This window comes from Mytilus trossulus, chromosome 1, assembly GCF_036588685.1.
Source record: "Mytilus trossulus isolate FHL-02 chromosome 1, PNRI_Mtr1.1.1.hap1, whole genome shotgun sequence".
NCBI classification, from domain to species: domain Eukaryota; kingdom Metazoa; phylum Mollusca; class Bivalvia; order Mytilida; family Mytilidae; genus Mytilus; species Mytilus trossulus.
Genome location: NC_086373.1, coordinates 54,356,527 through 54,381,055, shown reverse-complemented (window position 1 = coordinate 54,381,055; position 24,529 = coordinate 54,356,527). Strand labels below are relative to the sequence as shown.

At 31.2% G+C, this 24,529-nt stretch overlaps 2 protein-coding genes across 3 annotated transcripts in view; one reads left to right on the top strand and one right to left on the bottom strand.

Annotated features, from left to right (window-relative positions):
* The window catches only part of LOC134727494 (guanine nucleotide-binding protein G(i) subunit alpha), a 34,094-nt gene extending 32,973 nt beyond the window's left edge, over nt 1-1,121 (bottom strand). Inside the window, exon 1 of the mRNA XM_063591877.1 lies at nt 805-1,121. Within this exon, the coding sequence (XP_063447947.1) occupies nt 805-922 (118 nt within the window). The 5' untranslated portion in view covers nt 923-1,121. The remainder of the gene's footprint in view (nt 1-804) is intronic.
* Nucleotides 1,122-5,578: 4,457 nt separating this feature from the next.
* LOC134727479 (TBC1 domain family member 22B-like) lies at nt 5,579-23,459 on the top strand. Of its 2 annotated transcripts, none has more exons than XM_063591870.1 (12): nt 5,579-5,799; nt 7,778-7,834; nt 8,427-8,641; nt 10,482-10,670; nt 11,044-11,114; nt 12,140-12,268; nt 13,874-13,939; nt 17,152-17,272; nt 17,798-17,980; nt 18,434-18,561; nt 18,872-18,967; nt 19,806-23,459. In XM_063591870.1, the coding sequence occupies exons 1-12, from the start codon at nt 5,720-5,722 to the stop codon at nt 19,938-19,940; spliced, it is 1,470 nt and encodes a 489-aa protein (XP_063447940.1). In that variant the 5' UTR covers nt 5,579-5,719; the 3' UTR covers nt 19,941-23,459. The 2 variants fall into 2 exon arrangements, with proteins under 2 accessions (XP_063447940.1, XP_063447933.1); XM_063591863.1 differs by lacking the exon at nt 13,874-13,939 and adding an exon at nt 13,152-13,217 and having other exon boundaries at nt 5,590-5,799.
* The last annotated feature ends 1,070 nt before the right edge of the window (nt 23,460-24,529 follow it).

The window sequence follows — 24,529 nt, the reverse complement described above, 5'->3', positions numbered from 1 at the left end:
ATTTTATTTCCCGTTCTTCCATGCAGATACAATGTACCCCCTCTGTATAGGCGTCATAATTATGTAACCGGAGAGCACGAATTTCATTACAAAATGGCTTGTCTCCACCGGGACTCGAACCCGGGATCTCTGTGTTACAAGGCAGCGTGCTAACCGACTGAGCTTAAGAAGAACTTCCTTAGCTCAACCCCTTACGACTGACTAAGTATCTACTAAGTTTTCTAAGGGAAGCAATCCTGTCACACTTCCCCAACCTCAAGAGTCATTATACTCTATAGCTATAATGATGATATTCTCATCTTTTTTTATATTTATATTTTAACCTGGCTAGGTAATTCTTCTAACCGTGGGTTATTATTGTTGGGCGCCTATGTAACCGGAGAGCATGAATTTCATTACAAAATTGCTTGTCTCCACCGGGACCTCTGTGTTACAAGGCAGCGCGCTAACTGACTGAGCTTAAGAAGTACTTCCTTAGCTCATCCGCTTACGGCTGACTAAGTTACTACTAAATTTTCTAAGGGAAGCAATCCCATCACAATTATTTGGACATATTTGGCAAGGCAAGCATGATCCACTGACCACAGAAATGTGTATAATTTTAAATGTTGTCAACAGTGAGCACTACTAACATGATTCCTTTTGGTCTATCGTGATTATGTCTATGTACTATTTTAATTTAATCATTATGTAGCATCATGTTTTACGACGCAAGACAAAGTTGATATGACAAGGCGCATGAATTATTCGTCAAAATAGTAATTCGCAACAATCAACCGTTTTCCGTGTTTCAGAAATACTTACCTAATAATAACAATTTTACTTCTCTCGCTGCCTTTTCGCCATCTGCACGAAGTGTTTTGTCAATTTGTTTTGATCTTTCCGATGCCGCTTTGTCGTCGGAAGAAGTAGCACACCCCATAGTTTATTTGTTATGTTAATCCAAAAAATACACCATAAATTATTTAATAAATCCAATGAACCAAAAGTATGTGTGAAAAATGATAAGTAACACCCAAATTTTAAGAAAACTTCCTGTAAATCGTTGACATTTTCATCGGTTGTCTGATGCTTTTTGAATAAACTCCCCGGATGTGGACGGGCACCTTGTCGAGACTTGAACGAGATTAGCTTTTTAACATAATTATAGGGACTTTCTCAAAACATGTCTATGTTATTTTTATCAGCGACATGTCTGACCCCTCATGTCTTACTTTAGGATCAATAAGTTTTATCAATGGAGACTAGAAACTTTTTTTATTCATTATATCTGTATCTTTCAAATTTATCTGCAAATCATTGTATTTCCTCTTTTATGGCGTATATCACAGGCTATAATATCAAATATCCCAACTAAAATACTGTCAACCGGATGGAATGTACCATGGATCAATCGAGAGATCAAAACAATGATCAGAAAAAAAAACAAAGGGTTTACAACAAGGCAAAACGTACCAATAATAAAAAACACTGGGAAGAATTTAAGCTTCTAAGAAAAACAGTAAAAACTAAATTAGAAGAAGCACATCAAAACTAGATATCTAAACTATTGGAAGTAGACGAAGAGGGTGAGAGAAAAACACCTGTTGTTGGAAAAAAGTTTTGGCAATATGTTAAATAAAAAAAAGAGACTCATGTGGAGTAGCACCACTTATTTCAAACGGAAAACTTATGGAAGACAGCAAAGGGAAAGCAGAAGCACTTAAACATCAATTTGTATCTGTTTTTACTGATGAAAATACATCAAGTCAACCAAAATTAAATGGCAGCCCATTGCCTGATATAAACCATCTAGAGATGTAGAAGGAGTAAGAAAGCTACTTAGTAATGTCAATCCGAAAAAAGTAAATGGACCAGATAACATACCAAACAGAGTCCTAAAGGAATGTGCTACAAGTATATCCCCATACATAACAACATTATTCAAGAAAACATATGATGAAGGGACTGTCCCAAACGATTGGATTACAGCTATCATCACAGCACTTTTTTAAAAAGGGAGACAAAAGCTTGCCAGTAAATTATAGACCTGTTTCATTGACGTCAGTTACATGCAAAATCATGGAACACATCATTTTCAAACACATTATGCAACATCTTGAAAAATATGACATATAAGTCGATTACCAACACGGCTTCAGACAGAAAAGATCATGCGAATCTCAATTAGTAACAACAATTGAAGATATATATATCGCAAAACATATAGATAAAAAAGAGCAAGTGGATATGCTAATATTAGATTCCAGCAAAGCACTTGATGTAGTGCCTCACATACGGCTTCTGCGGAAACTAGAGCACTATGGACTAAATGGCAAAATAATAATAGGGTGGGTATTTAAAAGGCCTGGCTCACACAACGACAGCAGTGTGTAGCAGTTGAAGGCGAAACATCTACAAATGCCTTTGTAAAATCAGGAGTACCTCAAGGTACAATTTTAGGTCCATTGATGTTTCTTTTGCACATCAATGATATTGGGGATGACATCAAGTCAAAGTTGCGTCTCTTTGCAGATGACAGCCTATGATACCTAGCAATAGACTGCAAAGATGACTGTAACCAACTACAAAAAGATTAAGATAAATTGATTGACTGGGCATCTTAATGGCAGATGAAATTTAATGCTTCAAAATGTTATGTTCTAAGAATAACCAACAAGAAAAAACCTATATTACATAACTATCATATGCATGGCCAAGTTTTAGAAAAATGTAAGCCAAAACCCATACTTAGGAGTTCAGTTTACCAACAATCTGAAATGGGATATACACATCAATAACATCACGGCAAAAGCAAATAAATCATTAGGCTTTCTGAGGAGAAACATCTAATATTTAAATTACATACTTGCATTGGGCAAGGACAACCAGAATTGCGATGGGGTTAAAAAGATTAAAGGCGCTGACCCTCCCCTAATCCCTGTCACCGTGGTGTAACAGTACAATATATGAACAAAGTAATAACTAGACAATGCATGTGATGCCATCGCAATCTAATCTGTAAGTAACTTTACTATATAAAAAAAAAAGTCAACGTGAGACTTTCTTTAAGACAGTATTGTATCTGGAAGACAAAAAATGATGCGCACGCAGATGCAAAGTGTTAGTTTAAAAGACACACAGTTAGCGTGGGATCACATAGGTTTAAATTTCACTGTAGGAGAAGTTATCCGGAAACGCTACGCACCTCTCATGCAAGATTATACTCCAAAATGATAAAGTTCAACGATCTCCCAAAAGGACAAATATTGATAAAAATCAAAACCCTGATCACATGCACTCCTTTATTATATATACAAACAGCCAGCAAAGTTAAATCTTCCCAGCATTCAAACTGTAGGAAGAGTTATCTTGGATAACTATATGTATACCCATAAATTAATGGGAAAGACAGACGAAAGGAAGGACGGACGGACCGGGGAAACTATGTTTCCCCCAACTTCGAGGTGCGGGGCATAAAAATCAGTTGAAAAGTGCTTATCTCATCAGATCGATACAAAGCAGAAAAAACATCTAACAAAAACACAGAGTACATGGACGTGGCAGTGTATTTATACATCATAACAACAAAAAGACACACGTAAGCACAGCTCTTAGGGAACAGCTAGTCCAAAGCCAACTAAAACAAAAACAAACAATCATGCAACTAGGACTGAAAGACCAATCAGTACACATGCAATAGAAATAGTGTATAGACGTCATCAACAGTCAGAGAAAACATGACATTGTCATTAGTGATGATTGTGCAATCCAAATCCCTGGCTTTATAATTTACGAGTAACACATAGAATATGTTCGTTAAATAAAAACCGTCACAACAGACACGGGCATAGTGAACTAGTTTTTGTCGAGCCTGCGACTTTTGTCGCAGAAAGCTCGACAAAGGGATAGTGATCCGGCGGCGGCGGCGGCGGTGTTAGCTCATTTCTTATAAGCTTTATATTTTAGAAGGTGGAAGACCTGGATGCTTCATACTTTGTATGTGGATGCCTCATGTTACGAAGTTTCCGTCAGTCACGTGTCCAATGTCCTTGACCTCATTGTCATGGTTCAATGATTACTTGAAAAAAAAGTTAAGATTTTTTGTAATGTTAAATTCTCTCTTATTATAAGTAATAGGATAACTATATTTGATATGTGCGTACCTTGCAAGGTCCTCGTGCCCATCAGACAGTTTTCACTTGACCTTGACCTCATTTCATGGATCAGTGAACAAGGTTAAGTTTTGGTGGTCATAATGGTCATATAAACGGTATAAACATATATATGGATATAAAAATAGATAGGGAACTCGTGCAATTTTTTTTCTAGGTTAGTATCAAATATATATATTAATCATCGTGTTTAACCTGTATAAGATTTTTTTTATTGTGTGGATCAAATCACTTTATGTTTCACTTTCAATGTTGGCATATTTTTTTCTATAAAAAAACGAACAAGCACAATGCATGCGCACGTTATCCATCTCTAGCTAAAAGGGGGGGGGGGGGGGGGTTGAAGTTCAAATGAATACGGATCCAATGATGTTGAATTAATCACACAAGTCAATAATTCATCGGCAATGTTTCTTAGCTTAATTTTGCAAAATTGAACCATGATGGCTGCAAAAAGTGAATTATTATGTCACTTTTTCACTTTCATTCATGATCGAACGAAAATTTGAAAAATCATACTTTAGATATTTTATATATCTCGTCGTTAGCGTCCCCTTAAAATGCATATTAGTAAAAACTGGACAATGATTAAAATGATAAATGAAAATTAAATAAATAAGGAACCTGCAGGCTGATACGAGCGCTAATTAGAAAGTACGTTAATGTAGTTTTCGTTTTTTCTACAAAAATGTCTTACAACTATTAGTAAAATAAGACATTGTTACTAATACTGTATCGATGACTGTCATAATAAATTACTTTAAAAAAATATCTCATGAGATAGCATGAGACTTCTATAACACATAGTCTCACAATTTGTTTGACAGTTGAGACTATATACATGTACTAGTATGTCTTTAATGTGTTCTAGTAGTTTCGGGTCGTCCGTGTAAATTTAGTTCTGCTGCTACTTTAAGAGATATTTAACTATATAAATATCCATCAAACTATTGTATTTGTTACTTAGAAAACCACTTTGAATAATATATGCCGTAAATACGAAATACGTGACAATATTATTTTATTTAGTTTAAATGGAAATTTATACTAATATTATGAACAATATAGAGCTTTCAAATAGAAATGAGATGAAATGAGATTTTAGGAAAATTTCCAATAAATGCATCTGTTTCAGCGTTGGTGAAATTTTTTTACCGTTTACCTTTGTTTATTATTTCAAAATTCATATACATTTCATAAGACATGTCTCTCCCTCATCATTAAAATATTGTTTTTAATTGGTGCCGAATCGACTTTAAAATAGGAGGTCGTGTAAGTTATATAATTTTTACCACATATCCTTCAACCAATTTTGTGTAGTAAATATTGCTGAATTAATTAATTATTAGGCAATTTATTTTGTCGAATTTAGCAATTTATGTAAAAAAAAAGTTTTGAGACGGCCATTCAAACATCGAATGGACCACGAATTGAGAGTAAATCTCAATCATCGGAAGTAAACGTCAGCCATATAATCAACAACTTTCTGTTAAAAAGGAAAACTGAATTTTAGTTAATGTTGATGATATTATGCATCACACCGGCGTAATTAGACGTCACAGGAAATGTCTGCTATCAGTTCTAATCCTGTGAAAGACACCAACAAACAAAGCTTCTGGAAGAAAGAATCAAATGTTCCAGGAAGGTACACCGCACAATTTTTTTTACTGTTTTTAAAATAGAAGCGTTTGTAACTTTTCCTGTCAACATGAGCTCTGTGTATACTATTGACTTCTTTTTGTTGGCATACTATTTATTGAAACTTACAATACATACATAAATAACTACATTTATAAAGATGCACGAAGGCAAAATATTAACCAGATTATTTATTATGTTACTGTTATTTTATGGTCCAATATGGCAATAAAAAATATTGAAATCCAGGTCCCACTCATTCGCAACCAGGGTCCCTCTGCACCTAACATGCTTGCATTGTTTTAAAGGTTGTGGTTTATTTTGTGTTAACTTACATGACTTTCTATTGAGACATTATACATGTTACTGTTATATAAATAGAATTCTTTAAGTGCTCTTTACAGGTTCTCAGATTTTTTTTGAAAATGCACTTACCCATCGGAAAGTTATCTTACAATTTTTAACTAGATTTTGTCCAAAACTGGCTTTGTCAGCATTGTCGAACAAGAATATGACGCACACCAGAAAGTTCCACTTACTTTACCTGATTGGAAACTGGTACCTGGCATGGGTGGAAGCAAGTTAACTCGTACCAACGGAAACTCGTACCATGTTAACTCGTACCAAAAAAGTTAACTCGTACCACTGGGAAGTCGTACCACTTCAAACTCGTACCATCAAAAATATATTAAAAACTACGAATATTTTATGGTATTTTTTTGTAAACTTAATAAAACTAATGTTGAATTACTTGAATTTTATACTGGGTTTTAATAGACAAAAAATACGAAAGTTTGTCTAAAAGCTTTATTTTTTAAGCTGATCTTTCAAAGTAATTATAATCCAGAAGAAAGTAAAACATTGCTTTAACTGTACCTTAAGTTGAATATCTATATCCAAATTCAATTAATTTAATGCTGGTAATCCATGATCACAAATCGAATGCTATGTTTACAATTATTGAAAGCCATGTGCTTTTTGGCGGGAAAATTCGGGAACAGGAAACAGTTACATTTCATTGTAACTTGTTATTTATAAAAAGTAAGAATTTCATTTTGGAAATTATTTTGATTAACTGCTAGGATTTTTTCATGAAAAATTAATTTGAAATGATTAAAAATTAAATTCAATGATTATCAGTAAAAGTTTAAAAAAGAGTCTATTCAAAGGAGACATCAAAGCAAATCTGCCGCAGTATTTTCGATCCAATAGACAGGGAACATTATCTACAAATTGGGAATTGTACTATAAATTATATACATTTTACAGGCTTGAGAAATATTGAGGGAAAGTAAATTATATAGATCATCATTAAACACCATTTAAATGCATTTAAATAAGTTGGTACGAGTTAGCAGTGGTACGAGTTTGCATTGGTACGAGTTTTTGTAAAGTGGTACGAGTTGACGTTGGTACGAGTTTACAATGGTACGGGATAACTATAATTCGCATGGGTTTTTGCTTACCCCATGATTTATTTACTTTCCCTGGAATACTGGTAATTCAAATGCCCTGCTTTGAAATAATTTTTTCATAATGAATATTGTCATTCATATAAGATTATCTTTCAGGTTTTTCATTTAAAATCTTCATTGTTTTTACTCTTCATCCCATGCCTCATACCAATTTAAAAATTTCCGAAATAGAAACGATTTTGTCAGCATTTTGTTTTCTAGTCACACTGTAGTGGCAGTGACATTCACCAGTATTATCATGATTATCACAAAGACATATTTATATACATGTACATAGTTTACTTTTATAAATTGTTATATATATTTGGATGGATAGTTGTCTCATTTGCACTCACACCACACCTCCCTTTATCTATATACACATACATGTAGCTTGTATATGTGTATCTGGTATAAGTACTGTGGAAGTCAGGTCTTATAGTTGTTATAAATTTTGAAATCTTTGAAATTACCAATGTGTATTCAAATATCTTTAACAAAAGCAAAATTATAATGTCTCTTTTCTTTCAGCATAAAACCTGTTTATGGAGCCCAACATCCACCTCTTCACGAGTCAATACCAAAAAAGTAAGTTGTTGATACTACTGAATACACACATTTTTATTTTAAATATTTTATGTCTAGTATAAAACATTGTAAAATAAGGAAGTTAATAAATGCAATGTTTTTGTGACCAACACTGCATACATGTATAAGCTTAAAGAAATATTTACTTTGCTGAACATTTCAGAGGCGGATTTAGGAGTGGGTCCGGCCCCCCCTTTTGACAAAAAAATTGGGTTGATTATATAGGGAATCACTGAAGCGTGACAGGAGTGGCCCCCTCTTAAGCCGCCAGTGGGCCCCCAGTTATGAATTTTTTTAGATCCGTCACTGCATTTGGATTAGTTGTTCATCTATAACCATGAAATCTATGAAAAATAATTTGGTATTCATTGAAAAATAATGAATCCACAGTATGAAATGTGAAAAAGGCAAAATGTATGATTGAATTTTTGGAACCAGTATAAATTGATATAATTTTTTCTCTCAATACAAAAATGGAACATTTGATTCATACGTAAATAAAATTAATGAATGCAAAATTTATAGAAAATCATCTTTAAACTTTGAAACAACATCATCATTATTAATTGCTTTTTTGTTATTTTATTGTTAGAGAAGAGAAAATGAGAAGTGGTAAAAAAGATGCATTTCATGACTTTGAGAACAAAACATCGGATGCTTGGGACGATGGGGACGATGACTTGCTGCTGATGTCAAACATTCCTATGTCAATACGGGACGTCCAGTCAACAGCCAGAGCAGTAATAGACAATCATAGTCGTCAACAAAAGGCCAAAAGTGAAACACAGCGAACAAATGCATTAAAAAGTAGGCTTAATATAATACAAAAAATATACACCTATTGAAATTGGGAGACAGTCAATGATTAACATAATAACGAATCCCTTATAAAAATTTCATGGGTAAAGTGTCTGGTGTACACACGAGTCAAACATGTTCATCATCATCATCATGTACATGTAGAATACATACATGAAATTCTGATTTGAGTTAGCCAATGCATTAAAACCTTACAATTTGCTTAAATTATGCTTATCATGTAAGACTTATTTTAGAAGACTAAAATCATTAAACAATTCATCAGATACATGTAGTGACGATAAAGTTCACTCAGGGATCTCCATGGCCTGTCTAACGATGGCGCCTCGCCATCATTCAAATGTCTTGCCCCATTGTCAAATTCCTGGACCATCGTGAAATTGTCTTCCACCATCGTTCAAAACTGTTATTGTTTTATAGCTCGACGCCATTTTTTTTAGCAATTATAATCCAATGCAAGTAATTGCATAACCCTAGGCTTTTTATATTATAATCCAAAACAGTTTCTAACGTCTGTGGGATATCCGGATGAAGATCGCTAATCACTTGTACCTGAGCTTGTACAGGAAGATCAACAAATCAGACAGGGGAATACTATCGAAAGATCAACAATTGATTTGTCAAATTATTCAACTAAGTTTCCGCAAATGCTTATGATAAATTAGATTAAATAAATTAATAATCCAGTTACAAGGAAAACAGTTTAACAAGTCGAACACATGCTTTTTTTTTACTTAAACAATCAGCATCCCCCTTTTTAAGAAGTACAAAATAAGACGTAAAACAGTAATTATTATTTCATCACAAATAACTCGAGTACTGCTGTAAGGGTACTATAGAATTACTTTAAAAGTTAAAGAGTGAAAACTTAATATTTCCTGTAAAGATATATTGTATCGTTATTCCGAATTCATTTCGTAGTTTACAATCAAATTGATACATCCGCGTTTCCGTTTTTTATTCAGACTTGAAAGATGCATGTTGCATAGCATCAATTTTCTAGATAAAGTCATTAAAGACCTTTTCATCAGTCAACATTTGCTTTACAAATCTCTTTAACCTATTACATAACCAGTACAAATGGTTTTGTTGTTGCTGCAAATGAGCCATACCAGTAATGCCTAATGGGTTCATGACTTATGAATTTGACAGTGTCCGTGAAAAATAAGCTCCACATGATTTTTAATCCCCATAACAATTACCAAAAATAGCAAGAAAACTACATGGGGACCTTCATGACAGCTTTTGGTTATTCTCTACTAAAGGGGGGACCATGAAGGCTTGGCAGTTGAACGGTTACAAACGGCAATTATTGAAAATATTCATAATGAAAATTCAAATAAACATGATTTAAATAAGCAATGAATTAGCATGTTCACCGTTCCTTGTATGGAAAGGTGAAATACTTTCAATTGCACTTCACTATATGGTGTAGACACGGTTTGTGATGGTGAAAGTTCCTCCATCGTTCAATCTTCATCCATGGAGATCCCTGTCATTGATTCTTCTTTTCTATGTCATGTATGTTTCTAGGTGGGGTATCATTTAATGAGCTTTGCTCATAATAACATTGTTCAATGTTTGTGTTCTGGTTAAGTTTATAATACAGGCATGCCCAACTCAGTTGAACCATGAAAATCACCAAAAAGGAGATAGTCTTGTTAACCTCTGTTTGCAATGTGGAAATATTAGATTGTTTTATGATCTATGCATACAAAGAGAAAATGATAAAACATAGAGTATTTTTAGGTAGTATATTGATAGATCCATTGCGGACATGATGACCACACAATAACTATAACGATGTTACATGTAAATGTATTTTTAGGTCATGTGACAGCTGTTCCTTCAGCATTATCAGGACACGCAGGTCCTGGGGTTGGTGTCCGTCTAAATTATGGATGGCAGCCACCCAAGTCTACACCTATCAAATTCTCTAAACCAACAATTCCCGACAGAGAGGCAGCAAAGTTAGAAAAGTTTAATTCAGTTTTGGCGGGACCAAATACTGATTTAGGTTTGTGTGTTAAAAATAGAAAGCATTGATATTTTATATGCACGGTACTTCATATAATCATGCATAGGTCAATCAGAAAATGATCTCTTTATGATGCCTTAGCATTCTTAAAATCAAACAGAATTAACTGTTAGTAAATGATTGAATCACTCATGGCTATGTGTCATTTAACAAAAATTATGAAACTGCACTGAAATAAGCAGAAAGTAGGAAGACAAATTTGAATGTACTTGTATTGAAGTATTTAGTAACAATCAAAAATAATGTCGAAAATGGTTTAAAACATGAAATTCAAGCACTTTTAAACATTTTAAAGTAGTATCCTGCATGCTTAATTGTTTAATTATAATTATATAACATTGTATATATTCAGATGAATTAAGAAAGTTAAGTTGGTCTGGGATACCAAAACCTGTTCGTCCAACTTCATGGAAGATATTATCAGTGAGTATATGCATTGTATTGATTGATCAAGAAAATGTTTATGTATTTTAATATCATCATTGTGTATAATACCTGATTCATATAAAGGTGAAGATGTTAGGACCGTGCAACATAATTGTCTGAATTTCTTAAGTTATGTACCATGTGTACTGCTTGAAATCTCAAACATACATACCATATAGAAATAAGAAAATGTGGTATGCTATACTACTTTAAATTAGTATGGCGTTCATTATCACTGAACTTGTATATATTTGTTTAGGGTCCAGCTGTAGGACGCCTCCGGGTGCGGGAATTTCTCGTTACATCAAAGACCTATTGGTGACCTTCTGCTGTTTTTTTTTTTCTATGGTCGGGTTGTTGTCTCTTTGATACATTCCCCATTTCCGTTCTCAATTTTATGATTGCCAATGAAACAAGTATCTACCAGAGACCAAAGAAAAAATGTGTAAAAACTGTATGGCACTTTACAGCCTTAAACAACGAGCATTCTCCATAACATTTAGTAAGCTATAAAAAGCCACAGCATGACAAATTGTGAAACAATTAATGAAATAACCAACAACCTGAATTAAGTGAAATATGTATGACTTTTACATGCTCATCACAGTTCATAGTTAAGACCAGTGACATACTTTAGGGTAGCACAGACCCTGACAAAATAGAAGATATCTCTTTTAAAATTAAAAAAAAACCATTCATTAATCATCTAAGATCTACGAGCTGTCAGAAAATGGAAATTCAAAACATTTTTTCAATATTCATAGATATTCACAGATAAAAGAATGCATATTCCAAATAAATATATATATGCTATGTATTTCCATTAAATCAAAAATAATGTCACCCTTTATTAAAAAAATTGTACTTAAATTCAGTGTTTATTCCAAATAATAAATATGTGAGCATAATTCTATTGTTATTTTTTTGTTCAATTATCTATAAGGAAAGCATTGATAAAAGTACTTCCAAATTCAATTGAATGTCATACATGTAGTTGAAACGACCAAAATTTGTGTTTTCAGGGTTATCTTCCTTGTAGTGTAGATCGAAGAGCTCCAACATTAGAGAGGAAACGCAACGAATACTTTGGTTTTATAGACCAGTATTTTGAAACCAGATTTCAAGAAATGCATGAATCAACATTTAGACAGGTATAAAATTTGAAGTCATACCTAATAGTAGATATAAAAAAGAAGATGTGGTATGAATGCCAATGAGACAACTATCCACAAAAGACCAAAATGACACAAACATTAACAATTATAGGTCACCGTACGGCCTTCAACAATGAGCAAAGCCCATACCGCATATAGTCAGCATATTGTTGAACATATTTTGACTAAAAGGAAGTAAAATGTGTGGCATTAATATTGGAGTACAATGAGATCTTTGGAATCAGCAAAGTATAACATTTTGTTCAATTGTCATTAACCTTCATTTTAAGCCTCTAAATGTCCATTTTTGTCTGGTAAATGTAGGTGAAGATAAATGCGTGCATGAAACATGTTTTAACCTATGGATTCATTTATTTTCGTAGGTATTGAAATTGTGATCGAAAAAAACTTGCATTTTTTGTGGGTATTTGCTTTTTGGTTTTGCCTATCTCTGCATAAAAAAACCTATAGAAAATGTTAAATTTGTTGAACATTTAAACTTGTAGTCCACCTGTACCCACAAAAACCATGAAATTGGTATCAAACGAATAATGAATCCACAGTACTCTGAAAAAAGGGTTTATTGTAAAAACAATTTTTGTGAAGCAGTGATGGAATAAGATTCTATATGGCATATTAAGAATACTAATATTGCAACATTAGATACAATTTTAGATAAAGATATTTGATGTCTTGGTTCCCCAACTTTGAATTAATCTTGCTATCAACTAATTATTTTGAACCAGCAACACAAAATTATTGGTTTCATTACAATGTTAATACTGGTAGCTGTTTAAATAAAATATTACTTTTAGACACACATTGAAAAAAATGACAAATTACATAACCTATAGATTTTTGAATGAAATACTACTTTCAGATACACATTGATATACCTAGAATGAATCCTTTAATACCTATATTTCAACAATTACTTGTACAAGAAGTAAGTTTTCAGGAACCTCTGTTGTCATGGTGATGGCCTTGCCCATGTCTGTATGTTACCCATGTGACATTGTCACATGGTAGTCGTAAGACTTGCCTTATTTCCTTTATTCAAGCATGTCTTATTTGGATTATAGAAAATATTAAAGTTTTGTTTAATTTTTCTCTGCAATTTGTTAGAAATTTTCAATACTGGAATAATTCCATATAAGGCATGTTTGTTACACAATAGCATGCTGTATGTCACCTTCTGTTTTTAAGCTATCATGAAAACTGTTTATTTTTGTGGGTACAATTTTCTTAGCTTTTATTGTGCTCCTATGTTTTATCAGCAGAGGCAATAATAGAATACATTATACAAAGACTGCATGAGAAGGCGGAGACATTATATGCGTTAATAGAGAGATTTATTCAAGTCCATCTTGCAATATTTGTATAATTGTTGTGAGTAATTTGTTTTACTTCTTTATCAAAAATGAACTTGATGTATTTTTTGTAAAAGAAAAAAGCTTCTGTGGAGTTATGTCCCCCAGAAGTTGTGATTTTGATCTCTGTTATAAAGATTTTTGGCATATAAGGTCAAAGAGAATTGTACCCAACTGAAGTAAATATTTTTCGTAAGGTTTAATAAGATTTTCACGTAAGATTTTATTACAGATATTAAAAGATATACCAAGAATGACCTCGCTAGCACATTTACTGCAGCAAAAGGTCGTTCAAGAAGTGAGTATATACAGAACGGGTGTGTGTAACTTTAGTTTACTAACCCTTACTGACACCCAGGACTAACAGAAGTCATTAACTAATTATCACAAACATATAATTATTAACACAAAAAAGAGTAGATAAAAAATTATAACTTCATACTCATATAGGTCTTAATTCGTAGATATATCTTATTTTATCTCTAGTAAACATGTGCACATTTACTTCCATACTCCATAGAAAATTTTCCTTTTGCCACTGTTTTTCCAAAAATTGCCACGCTTCATGAAAGTGTTGGGCAGATTTTCGTATTTAAACCATGATAATGTATCCATTTGTCTTAAAAAAAATTTTGATTTTATTATGAATTTATTTTGAATCTATTTTGAACTTTTTTTGGTTAAGATATGATTTTTTCAAAAAAAAAATTGTGTTTTTAGGGGGATAAAGATTGCATAAAATGCAATCAAAACCCTATCATACCGACTTGATATCTTAATCTTCCAAGGCTTTTCACTACCTTTTTGATACACAAAATAAAGTGCATTGATCTTAACATTCTATACATCCTATCCATGAACATTTTCAGTAATTTATCACTGTGATATATGCTCAGATATTCCAGTCAGAAAATAATGCTACACATATTAAGAAAATTACATAACTTTTACAAGGTGCAGGAAACTAATATCTGTTCTAAAAATATCAATGATGTCATTATTAAAGCCATCTTTAAAATTTGGAGTTGTCTCCCTTTGTCCAGAACTTTAGTTGAATCAATTACAACCAATGCTTTATTCAATGAAATATTTAGTAATTCTACTTCCCACTGATAAATAAAAGAAAATTTATCATTCAGTGCTACAAGCACTTTGATTAACAATTGTGTTTATGCTATATATGTCATAGATGGGATTTGCATAAAAGAAATAATTCATGGAAGCAATAGATTGTTGGGAATTTACACATGGCCTGGGCCATGGAATTTGAATTTTATCTTGAGTGTTAGCTGTGTGTGTGGCTGTTCTTTTTTTAATTCAGGTTCGATATAGCTCAAACATTCATAAAATCTGTAGCTTGCATGTATTGTTTCGTTAATAACCGCTAGAAAAAAAATCTGTTTAATTCATTAAATTTTCAAACCAAACATTTGCCATTTTTAATTTACATGTTTTTCTTGTAAGCTACCGTCAAATCCAAAGTTGACATTTCGTAATTATTAAAGTAGCCGCCATGTTGACTTGCTGAAATCAGTAAATATGCGAAAAATGCAAAAGAATAGAAAATAAAACAAAACCTACCTTATAAATCAATTTTAATACAATATTATACAAATTTCGATGGTTCACGTATCAGAAAACATTCAACTGTAGCGTTTTCATTTGAATGATGTCATGTTTTGAAATGACTTAAATGCGTCAAACACATTAAAAGACTTTCGCAGAATTTATTTTATTTTTATTTTGTTGTTTTCTCCGAGCTCTTGTGCATTACTTCTTTTAATTATGCATCCATTGTTTTGGAACTGAAAAAGAATCATGAATTATGATCAATGAACTTTACTTTGTGTATAAAAAAGGTAGTGAAAAACCTTGGAAGATTTAGATATCAAGTCGGTGTGTTCCAATACATGTGGATTTACGTCGGAAGTATATTGTAATTATAGATTATCGTTGATTATCTCAACGAGATTGATTTTCTCGCTTGAGCTGGTACAGCCAAAGTGAGAAAAGCAATCGAGTTGAGATGACCAATGATAATCTGTTTATCGCTATTTTACCTATAACGACGTTGTCAATTTCAATGTCAATTTCTTTAGCAACGCCACATGGCCTCCTTAGTTTCTAGCAATAATTTTTTCCATCTCAAGCGAGGAGCATGATATGAAAATTATCACAAAAAAATATCAAAGGAAAAATGCACAAATTAGCAATAACATCTATTATTATGTATATCTCTGAGTCTGCGCTAAGTATAGATATATGGAGAATTTTATCACAGTGTTGTTTACAAAGCGAAAGAAGCACATCATATTAGAATCATAAATTACATGGATCTCCAATATTAGATTTAAAAAAAATCATGGGGTGTAAAAAAAGAAATTAAGTTTTATTTAACACTTATAACATCTACTAGTGCATTTTCCACCATGATTGATATAAGCGAAATATTTTAATGTTTCTATAAGCATGGAAAGGGATTATATGATTTGAGTGAATATTGACTGAAAAATGTTGCAATAGTTATAACTTTGCTCTGACAGTTTAAAAAAAAAGTTTCTAATTGCTAAAGGGTGTTTTAATCATTTAGCATTGTTTCAGAAATCAATTGCATATTGCATATATGTTTGAAAAAAAGCTTGAACAAATTATTTCCTATTTATATTAAGATATATTATTTTCCTGAAAATTCAAACAACTGTAGATTTACTAGTAGCTTATAATGTATGCATGTATGTCAAATGTGGTGCATGGTGTATGTATTTTCATAATTATCCATTATCAAATACTTTGAAATATTTAAAGTTTACGAAAATTAAAATATGTTTGCTTGTGTTGTTATTTCAATAAAGGGGGTAACTGTAATGTTGGTTTTATACACTATTCAGTTATTAACTAAAAAATTACTAATACCTTTGAGACATACACAAAATTTTGCTTTCTACTAGACAAAAAAATAAAACTCAAATATGTAATAAAACACATTTATTAATATTGATTGTCATATCTAAGATTAAATCCATATGTATATATATACAGATACTTACATGATTGAAGGTGATATTCTGCAGATAACAAAACTTGTATTTAAAATGAAGAAATTTTGAAAGTAAATCAAAGAGGAGTTGACTTAAAGATTAATGATTTTTAGCAGTATTTATCTCCAGTTTTATCTACGGATTGTATGACAAAACACAAAATTCATTGGTATTTGTCCATGTGAATTATGTGTCATGCAATTTTAAGAACATGAAAAGAAACAAAAAACAGCAATTTTGAAGTTAAAACTTTTAGTTATGATATTTAATATCTTGCCTTTTTGCTTGTTTTCTATTTATGAATTTATTTTATAAGCATTTAACTGTTTGTTTAGGTGTGAATCATTTGCACATTCCTTTTGAAATTGAATTGAAAGCTAAGCTACTGTCATTTGTTTGTATTTTTTTCAATCATGTGAGGTGGTGTTTTCTATTGAAAGATATATGTACTTATTTGATTTTTTCTCTTCAGATCTTTGAAAGAATACTGTATATATGGGCTATACGACATCCTGCCAGTGGTTATGTTCAGGGAATCAATGATTTAGTTACTCCATTCTTTGTTGTATTTTTGTTAGAATATATAGATAATGGTAGGTAAACTGTTTCTGAATGAGTTTTCATATAGTCTATAATAATTCTGCAGTTTATATTGAAAAGTAATAGTCTTTTATAAAACTGTTTTAAGGAACTGTTGCATAGAGTAGTCTTGTAGTATTTTTACCACTCTGGTCACTTATTCCAGTTCTTTTTACTGACCCAAACCATGTTATACATTCTTTGGAACAAAGAGACAAATTTGATTAAATTTAGATTTTTTTTTATAGATGATCATCTTTATACATTGATAAATATAGAATCAATTTGATTTTGCCATATACATATACTCCCATATTAAGAAAATAATTGTACTCATACATAAATGCAATTGTTGGTCAAGATAAAAAAAAAAAAGTAAGATTAATAAAGGCAATTTCAAAGATTACTGCAAATAATATATCCTCATTGGAAGTAGTTTGATACTTAACCCGGTTCATTTGTTGTACAATGATTAAATCACGGCAAAATGTTGGATTACCAATAATATCATCTTAAAACAAACCCATTGTTTTTTCCAGATTTAGAATCTGAGAACTGTGATCTGACTGAGTTACCACAGGATACTCTTAACATAATAGAAGCTGATAGCTACTGGTGCATGTCAAAGTTGTTGGACGGCATACAAGATAATTATACATTTGCTCAGCCTGGTATACAGATGAAAGTTAATGCTCTTAGAGGTCTCATAAAACGAATTAATGGTAAGTACATGAAGCAAACATTTGGAGGACTACCTGTTAATTCTTTTACTACAGATTGCATTTTTTCAAAAGTGTAATACATTGACTCCAATTGGATTTCATGATAAGGGACTCAGGTTTACAAAAGAAGGATATAATTGCACATCTCAAAAATAAGTAAAACTTTTCTTTGTATTATTAATACAGATTTAGAAGGGGGGAAAAAATGGACTCAGAAGTTCATTATGTATAGAAGATACAAACTTCAAAATAAAGCAGGAAAAATCTTAGAATTGGTTTTAAGTTTGGATATGTTATGTTTAAATGCCATCCATAAGTTTAAGCTACTTTTTAATTTGTCTCCAATTGTTATAGCTACTAGTATAATCCACATGTTTCTTAATTAACAATGACAACCTACTTTTTTGCTGTTTGTATATTATAGAACATTAAATTTCTTCTGTTTCTTTGCAGTTCCTTTATATGACCATTTAGAAGAACAAAATGTAGAATTTTTACAGTTTTCCTTCCGATGGATGAATAACTTATTAATGAGGGAAATTCCCTTACGATGTACAGTCAGACTCTGGGATACGTATCAGGTACAGTACAATAAACTTACATTAAGCTAAAAAGTTCTTGTTAAGATATCCTGTTAGTACAACTTTAAAATAGTGGATTAAATATGTTATTCAATCTGTTTTATATGTTTTTCATACTCAAAGTGTACAAGAAAAGAATATAAGGTGGATTTGCATGAAACAACAAACCCATGAAATGTTTAAAAGTAATCAGCATAACTTATGACCATTATTTTACTGTTGTTTTTCATTATTGAAGTAATTGTGCAGTTTATATAAAATGAAAAAAGTCAGACCTTCTAATATTGAAGTAATTTTGTGTTATTTTCAGTCTGAACTGAATGGGTTTGCTGATTTCCATTTGTATGTTTGTGCTGCATTCTTAGACAGATTTTCAGGTGATTGCTTGAGAGAAAAAGACTTTCAGGTAGGAAACTATACTATGTAGCATTAAATTTTATCTAATTATTCATTTAAAAAAAATTGTTTGTCAGAGATTAGCAACCATCTAAGTGTGTTACTAGGAATAGCCCTCTGGAAGTGGCTTTAGCATTTGATGTCATTTCTGGAATATAATATCTAAAACTAAGATGTGGTAGATCAGCAGTGAGACAACTTGTTACCATAGACCAAATGATATAGAAACTAGAAACTATAGGTCACCATATTGCCTAGAACAATGAGAAAATCCCATACTGCATGTAAATAGTAAAATCACAAAAATACTGAACTTTGAGGAAAATCTATTCAGAAAGTCCATAATCACATGGCAAAATCAAATAACAAAAGGCATAAAAAATGAATGGACTTCGTTCAGGCATTTTTAAATGTAGAAAATAACAAATGGAAGTGTTTAACGACATTGACTGGTTACACAGCCCTTGCATGGTTGGTTGTAGAAAAGGGTGGATTAAACCTGGTTTTATAGCTCTAACCCTCTCACTTTAATGACAGTCTCATCAAATTCCGTCATATTAAAATTGATGCGTTAACTAAACAGACACAATAAATAAAATAGTCAAAATACGGTTTCATCAGTCATCATTGTATAACAATTTTTAAAAAAAATTTAAAAGTTTTAAATCAATAGAACATAATTTAATATCACAGAATGCTCAAAATTAAAAAAATAAATTACTGTAACAACTATTATCATATAAAAATCATGTTTTGATATGTTATTTCGAAAAAATGTAGATTTATCTTCATAATTTACCTTCATTTTATGTGATCTGCCATTTAGTTCATTATTTTTTCAATTTCAGGGAATATTAATGTTTCTACAGAATTTACCTACACATCATTGGCACGACGAAGAAATAGGAGAACTTTTAGCAGAAGCATTCAAACTGAAATTTATGTTTGCTGATGCTCCAAATCATTTAAACAAAAAGTCATAGCATTAATTAACTTGTAGATTTTCTTGTTTAAAAGTGCTAAAAATAGAAGTACTATAGAAGGAATGAAATGAGCCGGGGTTAGATTGTTACTTGATTCTCTATTATGTCATATCTGTCATTCTAGTACTTATGTTTATTTTTATGCTGAGCTACATTTATTTTTTTAATAATCACTATTATTTGCAATTGTTTAAATTGATTTATGTCTCAACATTCTGCCAATATTTCAAATCTTTATTGGTAAGTTTATAAATGCATGTAATAATTAGCAATCAACATATCAAGGTCAAGTGTAGTAAAAGGGGATTGAAACATCTTTTTGAAAACTAAAATATTTGTTTAGTTTAAAAGTGGCATTAAGGGAAGCATAAAAAAAAACTTACTGTTAGTGCTGCATTGTAAATAGATAAATAAGGACCGCTATTTTTTCTTTCCTCTCACTTTTGTAGATTCACTATTTTTCTTAAATCATTCAATTGAAGATGTTCTTCAGGAAGTAAAACTGTATATCTAAATTGCTTGAAATTTTAATGATGTTCATTTCTTGTTTTTTTATAACATATAGAATCATATTGAAAACAGTGTGGCTGTGGCCTTTGATTGACAACCTAAATTATCACATTGACTGAGACAGATTATGTGAACGTTTGTCTGTAACAACTACTGCTCACTATGTACTTGTTAAAGACACTTAAATTGTGGAGTCACCAAAGGTTCTCAACCATTAAATAAAGTAATTGGAAAAAATAATCAGGAATAACACGATATTTTGATTTATATCAATAATATAAATCAAAACATGAAGGTTATTCCTAATTAATTTTTCGAATTATTTTACTATTAAAGGGGTAACGAACCTTTGATGACCCCACAGTTTAAATTCTATAATAAACAGTAGTGAGCAGTTGTTGTTACAGACAAATGTTCACATAATCTGTCTAAGCCAATGGGATAATTTAGGTCGTCAGGCAATGGCCACAGCCACACTGTTTTGAATATGATTCTAATTTGCCATCTCTAAATATTTGAACTAAGCATTCCTGATATTATGAAGCTGAAAATTTTCATGATATAAAGTTCTTTTCCATTTTGTAATTATAAAGATAAAATGGTTAAAATTATCTGATAAGTTTCTCATACCCTCATTTTTTGTGGACATTATTGATTATTGTCTTCTTTCAGTGTGTTATTGAAATTGAGCTTTTTTGTTAATTCCTTGACAAAAATGTTTATACTAAGATGAAAATGATTAAGCTATTTTTCATTTATTTGCATTTTTTTCTTAGATCGACATTTATGTCCTATTTGTTTTTTCTGTGTTTCTTGTTTTATAGAATTTTCCTATATCAGTGGTTTTATAAATTCATGAATAATTCATTACACCAATCTCCAGATTTCTTCCATTGAAGAAAATAAAATGTTTTCATGTAAATTGTTGGTGTCAAGTAAATAATTTCTAAAAAGGAAAAAAAAAATACTGTTCCATTTTTACCTATACAAAAAACATAGGATGCAAGTACACATTTTATTATAAGACTTTGTTAAGTTTGGGATTTTATTTGCCAGTTATTTGTGTATTGTTTTCTGCCTTGTGATATTATTGTGGTGTACAACATTCTAAATATTTTCAAATATTGTCATAAGTTTCAATGTGACTCAGATACCTTTAAGCTTCCTGTTTTTTTTAAAATTGTTATTAGTTTGATGATAAATTTGTGTGGTCTTTTTTAAATCTCTTATTTAACTAACACTTCTTATGCTGTTTAACATTTAATGATTGCAAAATTTCGATGAAAACAATTTTTTGTAATCTTCATATATTCAAACATATGAATTGGAGAACCATTGTTCTGCTATCTTATTTCACTATATTCTTTTTTTTTTATGCCCCACCTACAATAGTTGAGGGGCATTATGTTTTCTGGTCTGTGCGTCCGTTCATCTGTCTGTCTGTCTGTCTGTTCGTCCGTCTGTCCCACTTCAGGTTAAAGATTTTTGGTCAAGGTAGTTTTTGATGAAGTTGGAGTCCAATCAACTTGAAATTTAGTATACATGTGCCCTATGATATGATCTTTCTAATTTTAATGCCAAATTAGAGTTTTGACCCAACTTTTACGGTTCACTGAACATAGAAAAGAATAGTGCAAATTTCAGGTTAAAGTTTTTGGTCAAGGTAGTTTTTGATAAAGTAGAAGTCCAATCAATTTGAAACTTAGTATACATGTTCCCTTTGATAAGATCAATCTAATTTTAATGCCAAATTAGAGAATTTATTCAAATTTCACGGTCCACTAAACATAGAAAATGATAGTGCGAGTGGGGCATTCGTGTACTGTGGACACATTCTTGTTTTTTTCGTTTTTTTCACTATATTCTTGATTATTACTGATAGAGATAATGAAATTGTCTTTAAATTACATTATGTTGATTTAGGGAGGGATGTTGTGACATTATTAGGGGGCACAATGTGTATGAATCTTTTATCTGGCAGATGAATGGACATATTAGTAATGAATGAAGTTGTAAATGTTTTGTCTGTGATAAATGATAGTGAGTGAAAGTTTTTGATTATAGTGTAATATTCATATGGCATTAACATGATTAATACAACAGTTGTACAAGATGCATTGAATGTGTTTAAATTTGAATTATAAAGCAAGGTAACTTAAGAAATCATTGTTTGTTAACTGATGTATAATTTAAAATGTATGTCAATGTTGGATTGAAATACTCGAATGAAGTAAGTTTTTGTGTGAGAGGGAGAACTAAAATAATGTCTAATTAATAATAATGCCAAAATGGCATATTCATTTCTGCTTCAACAGAAAATAACACATAAATAAAAAAATAACTAAATTGCAGTTATTCATAAGTCAGACCCTTAATTTTATTGCAAACCAAATTGTTCCATGTATATTGCTTTTATTTTGGGTGTAGATATTTATTGTTTATTAAAGACAATGTATTTATCAAAAAAAAATCATATTTGAAAAAGAGTTAAAAAAAAATTTAGACCTTAAAACGTGTTAAAAATTTCTGTTCTTTCATGCAATGAATTCTTTGAAATTTAACGGGAATAATTTTATATAGTAGATGTATTTTTGACTGTAAACACTGCATTTTAAAGATTATTTGCATTTGAAATGTCTTAAAATCACTTCATTTCACAATTACTTTTAAGATATGTCTGTTCTCTATACAAATTTCTGCATGGAAAACTAATGAATTTAGAAATGTATGGTCAATTATGAGAATATTTTCCAATGGAAAAGTGCATTATCTTTCTAATGGACAGTTTATATATTTATCTTGATAAATACAAGCAGTAAATCTTTTTAATTTATGTCTGAATGGACAGAAGATATAGAGATTATTTTAAACCTTGTAAATATGAATATTTGTTATGAATGATGCTGTAAATAGACTGAAAGTTATTTTTTGGGATAAATATATTTTATTTGTAACATATATGCTACATTTTACATTCAGAAATCTAGAGAAAAATAAATTTATATTGAAATATGTCTGTCTTATTTGCTTGATGCATCTATCTGGATCCTTAAATTTTCCAGCATTCCATCTGGAGTTGACAAACCTTTAGAAATGAATGCTAGAAATGAGAATTCTATGGAGAAAATGTATAATGGTAAAATGTAAACCTGTTCAATACAAGCCACATTTTTTATGCCTGATCGAGGGGCATTATTTTTTTGGTCTGTGTGTCTGTTCTTTGGACTGTTTGTCCTGCTTCAGGTTAAAGTTTTTGGTCAAACTAGTTTTTGAAAAATTTGAAGTCCTATCAACTTAAAACCTGTGAAATGATCTTTCTAATTTTAATGCCAAATAAGAGTTTTGACCCTTATTTCAGTCCACTGACCATCTTGTTTTCCTTCTGGTTTCCTATTTACTGGTCAGTTTCTCAGCAGGTAAATGGTAACACCTGCATCTTCAGTTTTCATTCAGGATATCTAAATTTATAAGCAATTTAAACATATTCAATTTATCTCCGTTTTTTTTGTGACAAAAATGTCAGTTATTGATATGGGGATGTATGGCGGGCAGTCGGCAGACAAATGTTGTGTGTGCATGAACTGTTCAACCAAAGCTTTTAAAATTTTAATATGTTGTTACTGACAACAAAGTGGAGGGCAAGTTCAATAATGACGACTTTGAATTTTACGTTTCTGGAGTTATAGTTCTTGAAAGATTGAAAAATGGTGTTTCCAGTCCTGTCCGTGCATTAACTAATGAACCGTTTAACCAAAGCTTTTAAAATTTTAATATGTTGTTACTGACAACAAAACAGAGGTCAAGTCTAATAATGGATTTTGAATTTTATGGTTCACAAAATTGAGGTCAAGTTCAATAATGGTGATTTTCACTTTTTCTGTTAAGGAGTTATGGTTCTTGAAAGATAGAAAAAATGTGTTACCAGTCATGTTGTTGCATTTACTCATGAACCATTCAAGCAAAGCTTTTTAAAAAAAATTTAATACCTTGTTACTGATGACAAAATGGAGGTCAAGTCTGATATTGATGATTTTCACTCTCATTGTGCATTGGCTATGGTTCTTGTGATATTGAAAAAT

Excerpts from the sequence above, each read along its gene's own strand:
- LOC134727479 (XM_063591870.1), top strand. The coding sequence starts at position 5,720 with ATGTCTGCTATCAGTTCTAATCCTGTGAAAGACACCAACAAACAAAGC. Across the intron at positions 7,835-8,426 it reads CACGAGTCAATACCAAAAAA|AGAAGAGAAAATGAGAAGTG; the intron begins GTAAGTTGTTGA and ends TTTTATTGTTAG. Across the intron at positions 11,115-12,139 it reads CTTCATGGAAGATATTATCA|GGTTATCTTCCTTGTAGTGT; the intron begins GTGAGTATATGC and ends TTGTGTTTTCAG.